The sequence below is a fragment of the Chelon labrosus genome (assembly GCF_963514085.1).
Source record: "Chelon labrosus genome assembly, chromosome: 6".
In the NCBI taxonomy this organism is placed as follows: Eukaryota; Metazoa; Chordata; class Actinopteri; order Mugiliformes; family Mugilidae; genus Chelon; species Chelon labrosus.
Genome location: NC_140342.1, coordinates 18,412,259 through 18,429,961, shown reverse-complemented (window position 1 = coordinate 18,429,961; position 17,703 = coordinate 18,412,259). Strand labels below are relative to the sequence as shown.

Below are 17,703 nucleotides of genomic sequence, written 5' to 3'. Positions count from 1 at the left end.
GAACCACCGCGCTGGTGCCGAGCTGAACACTGGAATTAAATCCACGGACCATCTGCACAGTTGGGTTTCTGTGTGGTCACGCCCGCTGGGTGGCCCGCCGCGGAGGCACTTACGATACTGAATCAGCAACAACGATCATCACCAAGCTTGATGCTCACCAGCCTGAGTCTGGCTCGGTTCGTGCTGTTCTCCATCCCATCACATCCCAGCACTTTCAAGCTTCAGTGCCCATAGAGCCAATAAAACCGCAGTGTGGACGCAGCCGGCGATCCAGCCAAGTCTGGCTTCACTTGTAGGGGAAAGATGCTGACCACAGAGAAGATGGTATCATACTGCCTTTTCAGGCTCTCGTAGTTTTCCTCTGGCACCAATCAAAACTAGTAGAAGAGTTATGTAATGTGTTACATCAAATGAACCAGGAAGCAGATTGTCACAACAACAAAAAGAAATACTGTCTCCAGTTTTGCTAGTGCTATCTAACCATGCATCTCTAATTGCTGAGGTTTTCTGATATCACCTCTGAGATTTGTTCTGCAAGGGCTATCTTGGTCAAAGAGCTGAACCAACTGATTCAAATAGGATTTTGTTCCCATTAACAGCTGTTGGGCATTATAACCAATAGAAACTTAAGATAGAGGACAGAGTTTTCCTGTTCAAATGCCAGAGTATAAACATTACGACAGCAGAATAGGAACAAAGATGTCTGACACCGCGGTGAATCCACGTGCATTACAGACTGTGTTGATCTACGCCACAAATAATAAGCTACCTGCTCTCTAACTACTTCTGGAGTAACTGAAAATGACAGCAGAGATGTCTAACATGGACCAATGGACTCAAGTATTCAGATAATAATCAGAATCACGGCCCAATTGGAACAGGCAGAGAAGAGAGGAAGATGATCAATAATAAGATAATAGCACCTACAGTAATAACCATGTAGAGGCTCTGGTTGGTATAGTTACACTTTCTGTAAAGGGTCACGGGGTCTGCTCGAGCCTATCCCAGCTGTCTTTGGGCGAGAGGTGGGGTACACTCTGAACAGGTCGCCAGTCCATCGCAGGACTAACACAGGGAGACAGACAACCATTCACACTCACATGCACACGCCAATTTAGAACCACCAATTAACCTAACCAGCATGTCTTTGGACGGTGGGAGGAAGCCGGAGCACCCGGAGAGAACCCACGCAGACACAGGGAGAACATGCAAACTCCATACAGAAAGGCCGAGTCGGCCCATGGATTCGAACCCCAGGACCTTCTCGCTGTGAGGCATCAGTGCTAACCACCTCGCCAAGAACAGAACAACTCTGGTCATGTCAAAAAAAAATTTATATTCTGATGTTTGATGTCAAACTGTATCTCATTAGATATTGTGGATTACTGGAATCTATAATCCAAATTATTTCAGATGGTTTAGAGAGAGATTGTCCATTTAAATGTATCCGACTCAGTAATGTAGAGAAAAAAAAGGTTTAAGGTAATGAATATTTGTAAGTGATTTAGATTTGACTTCATGGTAACAACATTACTTTCCAGAAACGGTGTCCTCACTAGTCTGGTCCAACCATTTTCAGAAGAACAGCAGTTCATAAAAAAGATCAAAAACTCACATCAAAACTCTTGCATACCATTTTAGTGACGACAGTCCACAGACTATCATCACATTGTCACATACAAGAAACTTTTTTCCACCAAAGCTGTTCCAATATAAATTAAACAATCTGAACACTTTCTGTCTTTCATTTCACATTTTTCAGCTGAAAGCTTTCAGCTCCAGAAATTCTATTCATCTCTGCTGGTAGCTAAGTCTGGCAAATATAAAACCACATGTACTGTACCGAAACATATTTGTACAAGATAAGTTGAGAAAATCTGATTTAGCATAATGTGGGTGAACTAATACAGCACCACTCATAAGCCCTACTATGCTCAAGCAGACTGAGTGGTTCTGATATTTTCCTTTGCAGCAGATGTACAGATCTGAACACACAAACCAATGTCTGGCTTCAAACAGTCATTCGAAACACTTGAGAGCTGAGTAAATGGAAAAAAAGAAAAAAGAAAAAGTAGCTATGTGGCTTTTCTTCTTTGTATACGTAGACATTTTTTTCTGTATCTCCAAAAGCACGAGTATTAAGGCGTAAACAAGAAATACACGGAGCAGTGCGCTGGTTTGGGGCCAACACAAGCACAGCCAGACCAACAACAGCCCCACGGGCAGGTCTGAGAGTCGGTAAGCGAGCAGCGCTGTGACTCTCTGCAAAACAAAGAAAAATACACATATTTCATTTGAACTTTCTGCCGTTTTTCAAGGAGAGGAAACGGCGAAGTTGATGCTGGCCCTCACGGGAGGAAAGGGGGGGCAAAAGCCCTCCATTAAGTGTGATACCAATGCTGAGACACACGCAGGACGTCTTCATGCGGACCGCTGACAGAAAATGGAGCCAGACACTTCAGATTACTGCGTGTGTTATTCTTGAGCCTGCGCCAAAACCTGCTGTGAATCTAGAGCTCGACAAACATCCATTATGTGTGACAAGACGCCGTATCACATGATAGTCGGTTGCAGGCACTGGTGAGGAGCGGTGTGAGGAAGTTTGATGAGGCGGTCAGGCTGATTTTGGTCAAAACAACTACGTCTATATATAGATCCAGACCGACAGAAGCTAACTGCAACTACAGAAACTGTCATGTATTGTTTCTGTGATGCTTTTTCACTGACATAATGGGAAAATCAGCAATGTACTGCCTGCTTTATAGATAAGATGGAAGTCAAAGGCAGCTGGAAGACATTTTGTTCCCCATTCTTGATGACAAATGGAGCCACGTCACGAGCTTAAGCAGGAACAGAAGTCACTTCATGGTCACGTGTGCCATATACGTTCCTTTTGTTGTTTGGCCATCCATATAACAAAGCAATCCATATTAACAGTTTGGCATCTGCATATCTTTCAATTCGTGTTCATGTTGATTTAAAGGTTTCAGACTGTCCCAGATGTTTGAGTGTAGGACAAAAACTAAGGAATGATGATTTAAAACATGACTAAGATATAGTTACCGTGGTGGCTGAGGTTAGGCTACTGAAATTATGGTACGGTTGAGGGAAAAAGAAAAAACTACATCCACCATTATTCGTTGGTGTGTGACAAAGCACCAGCTCTGGTTTCCCGTATGAAAGTCAGATGAACTCCACACCCTGCCTCCACCCCGGCTTTCACACATTTCGGACTCAAGCTCTACCGCTCAGTCGGAGTCAGGGAAGGTTCAACTATAAGCAGACGGGAACGACGGCTTGGCAGCGAGCTGGAGCACGTGTTTTAATTCCCTCGTGAACCTGAAGCACATAATTGCCTACTCAGCCCCACTACATTAAACATCTCAATATAGCTTTAAGATCCCAAATAAGAACATGCGTGGAGAGTTATTTGGTTGCACGCCAGAGTATGGGGGCAATGTGAGCATCGCTGGCGGTAATCGCTAATAATGACTGAAAGAGTCCATCAATGGGAAGAACATTTGTGGAGAATCAGAGCCGGTGAACAACTAAGGATGTAAAACAAAACTAATCTCACGTCTCATATTAGCTGCCTGAATGAACCGCAAGACATGTCGATGTGGACTGACTGATAAGACGCTTTGCCTTCTGCATTTGAGTCACCTTTATCTGGAGACTCTTGAATGCAGGGGTCTGTTCTGCTGACCTGCAGCTGACCTATGCCCGTAACGCTTTGAGCAGCATTCCCCGTGGCATGCTTTACGCTGGCCCCCACTAGGACACAGTGATTCCTGCGCTGTCTGGGATCCATTCCAGTCGGCCTGTCATTGGTCAATCCAGGATTGACCCACCGTACTGCGACCATTCATGAACTGACCCTGCAGACTTTGCAGGTCCGGAATAAGATCAGCAACAAGTCAGCCCAGCAGCGGCCTGTGCAGTTTTATCTGTCACTGCCTCCCCATTGTTAAATTGTTTTCCTACTTCTATGTAATCCTTTAATGTTTTCTCCCTCCCTCTCCTCCCACGACTCGCTCGGCTCTTTATTGAAAACACAAGCGGGTAATCTTTCATTAGGACAACAGCACACAAACGGCATGCATGCATGCCCTGGAGGGGGTTGTAAGTAACAGGCAGGCATTCTGAAAACATTCTTTTCTGGTAATAAAGTCCCCGTAAATTAAAACCACTTGCTGTTTTGCTCCCAAAAATAAGTCAGACGAGGAATGCGATTCCTCAGCTCAAAATAACGCTGTTGACAAATGTTTCCCTGTTGAATCAGGGAAAAATGAAAGCAGATAACCGAAAGCAAAAACTGACACGGAGAGATGCGGAGATAAAGAAAACAAAGTAAAAACAATTAATAAATAATCTGTAGTGAAATTATCTCCACTTGAGGTTACATTTTTCCTCTTTTTCCATCCCCCTCTTCCCTCTTCCTCCCACTGCTGACACAGCACAACTTGGGCCTGCACCGTGAGGTCTCACGCTGCATTCTCCACCTCTCACACTCCCTTTCTAAGTATAAACTGTAGGTTTGCTCTAAATAAACTTCCAGTCTGGACACAGGAAGCGGCTCAGCAACTTCTCAGGTTTGGACTCACTCTCAGTGGGATAATAGACCTCTTGTGGAAAGCAGATGTCAAAATGAGCCCTGGACCTCATTCCTCTCTTCAGTGAAGACTCAGGAGACCAACGACAACACATTTTTCTGCCAGTGCTCAAGTATGTGTAGTGAAGACAGGTTAAAGGAACAGTTCAACATTTCGTCCTTTTCTTTGTTGCTAAAAGATCAAACAACTTTCATGTCTATTTTGAGCTGGAGCCAGGAGCGGGTGAATTTACAGTTCATTAAGAGAGCACATCTAAAGGTCACGAACTGACAGGTTTTATGATGTTTGTCTAGTCAGTACACAAACAAAAAAAGTACATCTGAACTGGTTTGAAGAGGCACAATAAATATTAAGAGTACTGACCTCCGAGAGTCACTCTGAAGGGGGATATTACCCTCAGCTTCTGGTTTTTTACACAAAGCTAGGCTAATTGCCTCTTAGCACCAGCACCTATTTTATATACAGACACAAGAGTAGTATCAATCTTCCTATCCAACTCTATAACCTATTATCTCTATTAACATCAGGGGTCGCGTTAACCGAATATTTTCCGTCATTGACCGTTTTTTTAAAACGGTGACAGAAAAATCTGAAGGCCATCCGTCATTTTGACAGATAGCAATTCATACCCCAGACCATTTGGCGGCGAGTGAGCATATTAATTGGCTCTTGTCTCTCTTGATTAGTAGTGTAAGAGTCGGTTAAGTTTTGTTTCTCTGCGTATTGTTCGTAAGTGAATGAGTGGCTGAGTTCCTTAGTTTGCTCGTGGTCAAGTCGGGTAGTACGTTTTGTTTCTCTGCCGAGAGAGATATAAGATGTTTGAATAGTGCCGTTTATTGATTATATATCAATCAAACGTGGTAGGACTCAACTGAGCCGGTTAAATAGACTCTAGATTCATGATTGAGTCGTCTTTGATGGCCAGTTATACGAGCCGAATCTGTTTTTTCCACCGCTACCGAATAATAATTAAAAATGAATGAAAATGAAATGCTATTGAAAATGTCATTATTATCATTTTAAAAAAAAATAATAATAAAGTGACAGGTAAAAATGGATTATGACGAGATTTTTATGACCCTGTCAGTCAAAATGAATGACAGACAACGACAAAGTCTAGCACAACCTCTGATTAACATATATCTGAATGCCAATGGGATCCGAGATCGCTGCTAACGCAATCCAAATATTTCCTACTGATGCAACTTCAGATTAAAAGCACCGATCTAGCAAAACACAAGTGGACTTTTATTATGAAGGAGTCACAGGAGAATACAACCCTTCATTAATCAACAAGGCATCTACAAAAAAAAAAAAAAAAAAGGCAGCGGCCATTTTTGGGACAAGAAGAAGAAACCATGATGAGCTGTTAGATGAAGAGCTGCAGAATTCCCTAACTTCTCAGCTAGGTCACCGACTACTTACACAGACTCATGATGTATGCAGCATAATATCAACTCAAGTTTGCTCACAGAATGATAGGGAAGCTAATTATTGACTGACTTCTTTATTAAAAAGAACAGTAATTTATTTTGCCGCACCCACAATTTTCTGATCTGTACTATTGAGCTACATTTGCAGTGACGACTTGTGACTTCAGGTGTCACCACATCAACCAGGCCTGAAACGTTCAAGATTGCCACTCTATAAATCAGCAGAGACACAACTAATGCAGACACTTCCACACAAGGTATAAGTGAACATTTTGGATGAAGATAATTTAGACATGTGCTAACTGTACTGTATATCTCTGGAAGGTTTTGGAGCAAGACATTGATCTTCAGCACTATTGTCAAAGCCAAATACTTTTCTGAGAACAGCGTTTCTCTCCTTCAGTAATATTCTCAAGACACAAACATTGTCTTGTCTTATATTAGTGTTTATTCTACTTATGTTTTGACATGTTTCTAGAGTAAAAACAGTGGACATTTGATACCAAGAAGATGCTTTTTTTTGTGTGTGTTCCTTTAACTCCTTTCTGATCCTGCACAGCTGCTCAACACCACATGCTGACCAGCTGGGTAAAAAATACAGATGCTCTGATTAAATAATGTGCAGCGTAAATATTGTCTGAATGACAAATGAACACATATATGACAAGAAGAACAATGTTTGGTTTGGAAGCGCAGAAATTTAAACTGTCTCTTGTTAAAGAAGCTGGATCGACACACACAGGAAACGAGACGTGTGCACATGCGTAAACTGATTGCGTTGACGCAACGTAGATTCCTACTGCATTCACGCTCCTTGACATAAAAGCTGCCGAGTGCTTGCATAACATCTCTTAAACCCAGATGAGCTTTCTGTCCTGGGACAGAAGCAGGAGAATGTCATGAGGAGGCACAAATACATGACACTGAAGTTATACACAAGTTCAGGGCCCACGGGATGAATTTGCAAAGTGTGAAAATGACATACAAGACACTGGCATTCATTCATTTTCTGTAACTGCATGTCCTCTAGAGAGTCATGGGGGTGCTGGAGCCTAGCCCAGCTGTAATTGGGCAATAGCGGGGTCACCAAATCACCAAATGACCTAACAAGCAAGTCGGTTGTCGGTTGGTGGGTGGACGCCACACTGTTTTCGTAAAAGTAGCGGACATAACGCAGCACAGGACTAAACAGCAGATGGCAACAGTGTGCTGCAATTGCACTTATTCTTCTTAAGATGTTTCAGGTTGTTCATAAAATGTTTTGTAAAAGTATGGTTTAATAAATGTTAACACTTTCATAATGTACTGGTTCTTCTTTGCTGTAAAACAAAGGGAAACATTTGAAGTTGGCACCCTTGCAGTAGTAGTGTTGTAGTAGACAAACTAATTCTTCAAGAATTAGGATAGGGAGGACTGCCACCAGTTGGTATGGAGTGTTAGTTTGTAAGTGGTCATAAATTTCTATGACCTAAAACAGTTTACAGTCGACCCACTCCTTTGCACAAACGCTCACACATTCACACACCAGTGTCCAGCACTGTGAGTAACTGCAGTGTCTTGTCACTTCGGCATGAACCAGTGTTCAAACCAGTTCTTGGTTCTTGAGCAACCTGCCCTACCTATGCACCTACTGAGCCACAGCCACCCATACACCTTATATGCTTGCTAGCTGTTGCAGTCTTTGCGCTGCGTTCAAGCGCCACATTTCTGCTTCATGAGGCACGACATCCGTTGGCTTTTGTTGATGTTGGTTTGGTGTGTCTGAGCCTAAATGCTATGACTACAAATAGAAGATTCTGTCTCTTGGCAAATCCTTTCAAAAGTTACCGAAATTCTTATTGTACCATGTGCTGGATCCCGTGAAATCAGCCTAAATCTAAAATATGTTGCTGTAGAAAGCTCTGCTGACTGAATACAATCTATATTCAGGCAGCTTTAACAGACACGCTTAATACAGGGCTGCAGAAGAACTAACGTGTAAAAGTCTTTCAAGGTTTTGAATATATTGAAATTTGTTTCAAACAGTTTAGGGAGTTTCCATCATCTGGTCTGTGGGTATGATTTTTATTACCTATTGACTGGGTTATTATAAACCTCAACCTGGCTCTGAGAACCAAATATATTCAAGGGAAATGATAAATGATCTTGAATGTTTGGTTTTAGTTGTTTTGTTTTTTTTAATATAGTTTTTTTCTAGGTGGAATAAAAATACATTGATAAGGCTGCAAAGCCATCAACTGGAACACCCAGGACGCTGCGGTACCCCGACTGTTGTTACTCCAGAGAAATAAAAATGAACACAGCGGCCAAAAGTAAGTTCCTTTCTGGGAAATGAGGTGTGGACACTGTTTAACCTCAAGGATTATTGCACATGGGTTAGAGCCAAGCAAAACACTATATTCTCTAAGAAATAATCTGGATTGACATCAGTGGAGGAATAAGAACCTGTGTAGGCGGACACAGCTGGAAATCCAGGAGCCACTTGATACTTACCAAACCTCTTATAGCCAAAGGACTGCACCTCCTCCTCATCAGCAAAGTCGTCTGGTGGGAGAACACAGAAATAAATTAGATCAGCGCTGAACGGTAACCTTAAAGAACAACTAAACTAATCAAAATGCAGTTATAGAGGGGAAGTATCGAAGTATATTAATCATTAAAATGCTACTACAAGAAAATCTGAAGTTCACATAAGGTTTTTGTTCATGGAGACTACTCATATAAAATCATGTACAATAGTGCAACTGCAACAGGACTTGCTTGAGTCTGTGCATACAGCCTATTGAATGGATTTATTGTGCTGCTCTTCACATCTGAACAACAGATTTGAGTATGCGAGCTTCCTCCATCGGGATAATTGGAGGACGCCCTAACAAACATGTGCCATGTGACAATGTCTAGTTAGCCTGAGGTTAATTTCACCCATTGAACGGGACACCTTAGACATCAGAGCAGCATTTACCCAACACTGCCAGCATTTCACCCCCTGAGAGATGTAGCAGGAGCTACTACTGGATATCAACCTATGCCACTCGGATAAACTCTTTTAAGTAAGGTAATATTGTCGGATTATGCCCATCGCACGTGTCCTTACAGCCCCTGGAGTGTTGTCCCATTTTAAGCACCTCTTATGTCTGTGAGAAGATACTTCGCTTCATCACCTTTGCTAGTAAAATTAAAGAAACACCACATGTCTCTTCTAGTCGGGTCTAAAGCATCTATACCTGTCAAAAGCATTGAAACAACAAAAGAAAACCTCTGTTTCCTCTGTTGCAAACTGAGGATTAACAAATGCCTGATGGGATGCTTCATGCAGCTCTAGAGAACTTGTCTTGAAACAAATCCCAGTGACCTCTGAGCAAACCTCATGATGGTGAGCAACGTTAAGAGGTGGCAAGGACAATATAAAAACAAAAACTTGTCTCCTGTTTGTGTATCCAAGCAACATGTTTGTGTCCCGCTACGATGCCGATGTTACTGTAAGTGTGTTTGGTTGCTCAAGAGTCATTCGGGGAAACTGACTTTCAGTTTTAGCCAACGGGCTGGCTTGATAGTAGACATGTGAGTCGGAGTGAGAGTAATTTGGATTTGGATCCGAGTTCATGCATGTGGTCATAATACTTAAGAAAGATTGCTCAACACTGCAGCAGCAACAGATCCGGGATTGATTTGGTGATTGTAAGGTCGAGCATTTTTTTAAGACTTTGTGTGCTTTGGCTGTAAAGTAAAACTGTAAATGACTGCATTGTTACTGTAGAACCTGGTGCACACTAAAACAGAATCACCGCTTGAAGCGTGCACGCAAAATATAGTTTAAGTGATTATATGATTATAAGTGACATAGACTAGACAAAAAACTAATTAACAACTGTGAGTTAAGTTTTGGTTATTTGTGTTTATGGGTAATTTAAATATTTAAATTCTTTATGTGATGACTTTCTCAGAGTAACTTTAACTTGCAGGTCCACATCAGCTAGTGCTTGTTCTCTATAATTATCTTCTGTATCAAGCTATGTATGGCAGTACACAGTATATGATGGTGGTGATCCATTGTTCTGCACAAATTATTTGAGGCAGGACTCAACAGATTCATTTTTGCGCCATATGAGGACCCATCAGTCAGTTAACTTAGATACTGGAAACATACACCGATCAGGCATAACATTATGACCACCTTCCTAATATTGTGTAGGTCTCCCTTGCGCCTCCAAAACAGTTGTGACTCATCAGAGAATGGACATGGGCCTTCTGAGGGTGTCCTGTGGTGTCTGGCAACAGGATGTTGTTAGTGGGATGTGTTGAGGGGAGGGGCCTCTGTGGATCATCCCACAGATACTTGATCAGTTTGGGATCTAGTGAATTTGGATGCCAGGTCAACACCTTGTGCTGTTTTTAGTTGTTCCAAAACCTTTTTTGTGTGTGTGTCTGTGTCAGGCTGCATTCTGCTGCTGTCATCAAGGAGTGTTATTGCTATGGGGTGGGGGTGTCTGGTCTGGTCTAGGTGGGTGCTACATGTCTAAGTAACATCCACATGAACGCCAGGTCCAGATGTTTCCCAGCAGAACATTGACCTGTCACAAGATGGTGAATGTTATTTAATGTTATTTAACGCTGTGGGTAATTAAATCCACCTAGCAGCACCTCTGAATATTATAATTCACCATATTATATCTTGTTTCTTTAATCCACAGAAGAACCAACAATTTTGCATTTGATGGGGAGGGGGGTTGTGTGCCGTGCTATGCCTTGGATGCAGTACGTTACTGCTCCTGCCAAATATTTAAACAGAGTAAGAGGTTACTTAATTCGTTTATGATAACAGTAAAGTTCTGTCTGATTATTGCATTATGTACTATGATTAGATCTGATTTGTTGAGATGATTTTCCCCATCATATTCCAATATTATGGTATAAATCATACATACTGCCAATAGAAGATTTGACCAATATTGTTCCAAGACTGAAGCAAGTAGCTGTTGTGTTGGGCTGAAGGAATGTTTTCCTTCCATGTGAAATCCTACTCCTTCTTACTGCAGTGACAGGAGCTCTAGGGGGCAGCCTATACAACCCAGTAACATCCAGGATTTACTGTATGAGTTTGCTCACAATTCCGCTCACAACTCGGAGCTTTTCTAACACTGACCACAAGGTGACAGGAGTCGTGCAGCGTTTATCCTTTGCAACGGGAGAGCAGCTTGCGGATCCTTCAAAGCCTTTGTTTGCGAGTGAGCGTGACACGCATGAGCTTAATTTAGTCCAAAAACATCAGGGAACCACATGATGATCCGGGAAAACTTAATATAAACTTTCGTTTGAAATCGCGAGCTAAAACCCACTGACCACAATGATTCGTGCACTTTCCTTCTGTTTTATTTCTCTTTGTGTGTTTATTAGGCAGCAGGTTTTTGGATCTGGGGTCCGGGTGAGTGCGGGGCGCATGTTTGCGCACGGAGCAATACCACAATAAAGCTTCTTTTCATGCACGAAGTTCAGCGTGACTCAGAGCTTCCTTCATCACCTTTGATTTCTTTAAGCCAAGAAAAACGCTAAACCCAGGTCTGCAGGCGCAACATGTGCATAAAAAAAGTAACTAAAACAACAAATTATTTTAACACTAAACAGTCAAAGTAACTCGCTGAGTGAACGTGTTTTGCATATTACTGAATACTGCTCTTATTGTAGGTTTAGTGTTTGATGTGCAGCAGTGGACAGATGCAAAACAATCCCAAACAGAGTGTCTTAATGGAAACCAGATGTCAGACGCGAGTTGTAGCCCACGCATTCCTCCTCCTCATGCCCCAGACTTGAGAGGAATAGTGCAGAAAAGTGACAAAGAACAATCGAGAGGAATGAGCAGAAAACAGATCTCACCATCTCCAGTGACGCCTGTGCGCATTGGATATTTTCTATTTTTTAAACGTGCCTGTTAATTGGTCCTACCTTTCATTGTGGCTTATGGAGCTCTGACGTTGTAAAGCTGTTGTTTGAAGTCACATCCACAGCATCGCAATGGCATTTGCCCGAAAGCTCCCGTTGAGCGCCACTGTTCCTTGAATCTCAAGAGTTGACCCGAATATCCTCTGTTTCTTGAGAGATGGGTCAGTCAAACCTCCTCCCTCAGCGCAGGTAACTTCAGTGCTGCAGCAAAAGCTGTGTGAACTTAGTTGAGGAGCAGAGCACTGGGTGCAAGTAGGAGCTACAAGAACAAGAGATAAAAATATGTCTTCTTACATATCAGGTAGTTTTGGAGGATGCTCAGTTGAGGACGTATCCTGGTGCAGCTCAGAAGTGAAGTGGTACCCGCAGCAGGGAGAGGACAAGCTCAAAAAGTGAAGGAATCCTAACGTGAGAGGAAGTGGTGCGCCCGTAGGGCTGCTTGGAGAAACCACGTGTTCGTCACATCTGTGCGCACCGTCTGCACCCCTGCGTGCTCAATGTGTGTGTGTGTGTGTGTGTGTGTGTGTGTGTGTGTGTGTGTGTGTGCGTACATAATGTGTTTTTACTACTGCGCACAATTACGCTGAATAAGGACTGGTAATCGTATCGGATAACACCACTTGAACTTGCACGGGAGCAAGCACGCAGTCCGCTTACGGATACGCGTGAAAGGGTTTGAGGATTCCGTGCGTTTTGACACATGTTGTGACCAAAATATTCCCATCTCAACAACTGTCGCAGGTCTGCGTATATATCTTTGTTCACCAGATGCAAGTCCAGTCGTTCCAGTATCGTGTTGAATAGATGAAAACGCAGCCTCTTTGCAGAATTCATTTTAGTTTTTAAAAGATGTGTTGAGTTTGATCGGTTAGAAAATTGGTAGTGAGTGAATGTAATGCAACTATTTCGGGAAAGCTTTCCTTTGCTTTATGGCGAGCTTTTATTTTGAAATTTGTCCAAAATAAATTTCATGTTTGAATTAAGACGACAATCATAAAAAAAAAGAAGAAATCTGTTAAAAGATGTTTACATAAATTCCAAAAGTGGATCAACTTCAACTGCTCGATAAAACTGAGTTAATGTTTAGTTTATACCACTTGGGGGCAGCAGCATATCTGATCTGAATAAGGAGTTAGTCAGACATACTCATATCCATCTGACAACAATATTAATTTAAAGTCGATTATAGCCACCTGGTGAATATAAGTCATATAGTATTTGTTTATTTCACGTTTGTTTAGTCTCCACCAACTCTGGAATGAACCAAAACAGCAAACGTGTGGGTCTTAATTTCAAAAAGAAGAGCTGGAACAAGTCATTCTCAGTGCCTTTGTCATTCCCTGATTAAATTGTATAATCTAATAGCAACCTGATTGTACAACTGTGCTGGCACCTCGATAGCCGAGGATCAGGATTTAAAGATTAAACTGGACACGTGCTCACAGAAGACACAGAGACACAAATATATTTCGTAAGTGCTGTTCGCTGATCCTCATGTTTAGTGTAAGATAAAATATCTGTCACGCAGCTTCCAAATGAACTCATCTTCCTAAACAACTGTTGCTTTATTACAACTGTATTTTGTGGCTGTGAAAATACTGATCAGGCATAACATTATGCCCACCTTCCTAATGTTGCATAGGTCTCCCTTGCGTCTCCAAGACAATTCAGACTCATTAGGGTGTCCTGTGGTCTCTGCCAACAGAATGTTGTTAGTGGGGCCTTTGGGTCCTATGGGTTGAGACGAGGGGCCTCTGTGGAGACAGATACTTGATCAATTTGGGATCTAGTGAATTTAGAGACCAGGTCAATACTTTGTGCTTTTGTTCCCAAACCGTTTTTGTGTGTCAGGCTGCATCCTGCTGGGGATGGCTGCTGCCATCAAAGTGTGTCATTGCTATGGGGTGGGGGTGCCTGGTCTGGTCTAGGTGGGTGCTACATGTCTAAGTAATATCGATATGAGTGTCAGGTCCTGTCAGGTCCAAGGGTTTCCCAGCAGAACATTGATTTTGTTACAAGATGGTCAGTGTTATTTACTTCTCCTGTCAGTGGTTTTAATGTTGTGGCTGATCGGTGTATCTGCTATTTACACCAATCCTGTTACTTCTAACGACACGGCTCTCAGACCAGCGTTCAACTGTTTCATCCATTACACCTCAGCTCCCTGTAAAGCCGTTTATCCTCTGCACCTGTTTATCTCTTCAGTCTGGGACTTTGATCAGTGCCACAAAACTCAAGACCACACCGCGCGCCTCTTACATGAACCTGCCGCCACACTTTGGAGGAGTTCATAAATCTCTCTGAACAATTTGGAAACACTTGCAGGGAAGTGAGAATGCCAGATTAATGATGAATAAATAAAAAGCTGGGATCATTTCCTAAATTTCCACTTGTGTAAATATTCTGGTATAATGACATTCTTTTAGTCTTTGAGCCCCTTTTTACTGCCAACTGTTTCATGTTTAGGGCCAACGGTGGGAGAACATGGGAAGAGCATTTCTCCCTGTGGTGTTACAGGGACCAGGTGCTGAATGTGTCAGAGAGGCTGCATGTTTCTGATTATTATCCAGCAAGGACTGTATTTTCTGGGTCACAGCGTGCAAAGAGGGCACACTTCTGAGGGAGATGAGGCAGCAGTGAAGAGACGGGGACAGGGAAGACCTCTAACCCCCCAGAGTCCCTCACATTTCATCAGGTGTGGAGACAGGAAACGGCTTCCTGCTGAGAGGAATCTTTCCTTTAACTAAAAATACTCCAGATTCATCTTATAGATCTAAGAATAACTGGTGGCCATTTTTATATAAGCGACTGTGACTGCCACTTTACAGTAAGGGCTTTATGTGTATATTTACTGCAGTGAAAATGCTAAACAGATGCATCTCTGCAGCAGTTAGCACAAACATAAATTTTAATTTGATCTCCTCTTATAATTAATTGAAGCTAATTCTGACAAAGACTTTCACAAATCAACTACATGGTAATAGTGGAGAATAACTAATTACATTTACTCAACTACTGTACTTAAGTACAATTTTGAGGTACTTGTACTGTACTTGAGTATTTCCATGTTATGCTACTTTGTACTTCCACTCTGCTATATTTATTTTACAGCTTTGATCACTTTTGAGATTGAGATTTTACACAGTGTAAGTGTATGATATAAGACCCATTCATAATACAACACAGTGTAAAAGGGGAACTACTGTATTTTACAACCTGGACCTTATTTCTGGAATAAAATACGATCGTTTACTCACCCTTATAACTTTTGTGTAATTTGTAGTCAGTCGGGAGATATTTAGATCTGTGTATATCCATATAGTGGGAGTGACTGAGGCACCGAAACGCAGCCTCTAAATAATAAAACCGTAAATGAAGTGTCTCAAACTATCTCCACATGCAGCAGCTACAACATTAACACACTGCTCACACACTACTGCTTCAGTATTAATTATCCAGTTACATCATATATTATACTTTCAGTCAGACTGACCAGATCAGTACTTTTAGTTTAACACTTTCGCGACATTTTGCCATTACCACCGTTTTTATGTTTCACACAGCACTTTACTTATGATGGAGCATTCGTACTGTTACTTAAGTAAAGGATGTGATTACTTCTTGAACCGCTTCAAACGCCTGAAACAGAAGCATTAAAAAGTAGAGGTCAGTTTGATGAAACACCATAGGAAGTGAAAGGAGTTGCATAACTACTGTAGTTTGAGATTTAAACACTGTCTGGTCCAGTGTGTATGGTGTGTTCTCGTACAGCTGTCTTTCTGGGGACTAGTTTAAGTCTTATCAAAGTGAGGACATTTGTGCAAACTGAGGACATTTTGGCCGGTCCTCGCTTCTTTACAAAGCTATTTGAGAGATGAGACTCAAATAGGTTTTAGGGTAAAGGTTACAGTTCGGTTAGGGTTAGGATAGGTGTTAGGCACTTTGTTGAGATAGGTTAGGGTTAGGAACCAAGGAATGCATTATGTCCTCACAAAGACAGCTATATAAATGTGTGTGTGTGTGTGTGTGTGTCAAATACTGCTTGCAGAAAATTAAGAGCTGTTTTGCTATATTTAATATATATATTTTTAAATCAATATTTGCAATAGATATTTTTTATATATAACAACCAGTTCTCTGTACCTCAAATAAAAATATTACACGACAAACTCATGTCCCTCGTCGAGTCTTTCAGGCTCCTCGATCTAACAATTATTTATCATATTATAGTCCGATTAGAAAAATTAATAAATTCTTCTAATAGTTAATATCTTTGACATGAATCAGCAATTCCTTGTGCAAAACATTCCCCCTGTGTGACGAACGCGGGATTAATGGGCATCAACATCAAGCAAAGTCAGTAAGAGGATAAAGCTCAAGTGGAAAGAGCACAAATAGACGTGGTCAGGAGCACCTACCGTCCACACGGAGCACTTTGTTTGTTTGTGTCTGCAGAGAAGCAGCTTCAGTCTTCTGCTGGTGAGTTTACTTTGCTGTGATGGTTCCATTGCTCCCTTTTTCATCAACTTTTATGAGTCACAGTGTTGTATTTTATATGACGTCTGCTGAGTTTTATATCCAGTTAATGCTGTGTTAATATTTCTGAACACATAATATAATAAGTCTGTATAATAAGTCATAACTGTTTTACCCTGACTTTTTATTAATAATAATTATACACATATGTTACATTGTTGCTTAAAATTAGAGATCTCCTCACCTGGATAAAATAGAGCAGCTTTTATCAGCAACTTAAACCAATAATGAATCAATTTGAGTGAGAACTTCCCCATTTACTGTAAATCCCTGCTGGATGCCAAATTGTGTAACTCCTCTCATGCTTGAACTGGGGCAGACAGGTAAATTAGCAGCTAGGAAACTGGTGAGCAAACACAATATGATTTTTTTTTTGCGTATATATTCTTGTGACTTGATGGAGCCTGGACTCGGGGCACAGCAGATGGTCCGAGACATAAACACAGCTTGCCACACTGTCCTGCTGAGATGGAACCTAGGTTTGGTGCTCACCCCCCTGCTGCGGACACCTTGATGGCACGGATTAGAGTGAAAACAAAACTCAGCTGAATTAATAAAATCAAATCACAAGATAAGATCCAGCTTTGTTTAAACACAGAATTCATCACTTGTCCGAGCAGGAACCTGACTGGACAAAAGACTCTTCTAATCACTATTACGCCTACATTTATAGCACAGGAACATCGGTTTCTAATTTCAGAAGATGACATTTGCATAACTGCATCTGGGATTAACACACATGTCAAGTATGCCGCCTACAATCTGGATGCGATTTTTGACTAAGCTTTTGATACATACAAATGACATCAAGTGGTACAGTCTTGCATTGTCCAACTTCTGAACTTTGTAATCGTTTCAACTTTTTTATGAACTTGAATGCATCTGCACACATTTATCTCATTACATTTGGACTATCGCCGTTCCCTGTGTTCAGGCTTCAGCAAAAAGATTTCTCCATGTCACCATCCTCACTGTGCTGAGATTTCATTTAAACTTTTACTAATTACTTTAAAAGCTTTACTCCTTCCTACGTCATAAATTTACTCAATCCCTATGAGCCTAACTTCCCTTCTTACCCACTGTTGTTTTCGGAAATATTTACCTGAGGAACCTCGGTACCTTCTTTTAAATCACGCCTCAAAACTTACTTCAACTTTTATTTTATCAGTTTTTATTGTCTCACT

At 41.5% G+C, this 17,703-nt stretch overlaps 1 protein-coding gene across 1 annotated transcript in view; it reads right to left on the bottom strand.

Moving 5' to 3' along the window:
• Positions 1 to 12,384, bottom strand: part of colec12 (collectin sub-family member 12) — a 29,703-nt gene extending 17,319 nt beyond the window's left edge. The window contains exons 1-2 of the mRNA XM_084546664.1: positions 11,987 to 12,384; positions 8,540 to 8,590 (exon numbers count right to left, since the gene is read on the bottom strand). Of these exons, the coding sequence (XP_084402790.1) occupies positions 8,540 to 8,590; positions 11,987 to 11,993 (58 nt within the window). The 5' untranslated portion in view covers positions 11,994 to 12,384. The remainder of the gene's footprint in view (positions 1 to 8,539; positions 8,591 to 11,986) is intronic.
• Between the last annotated feature and the right edge of the window lie 5,319 nt (positions 12,385 to 17,703).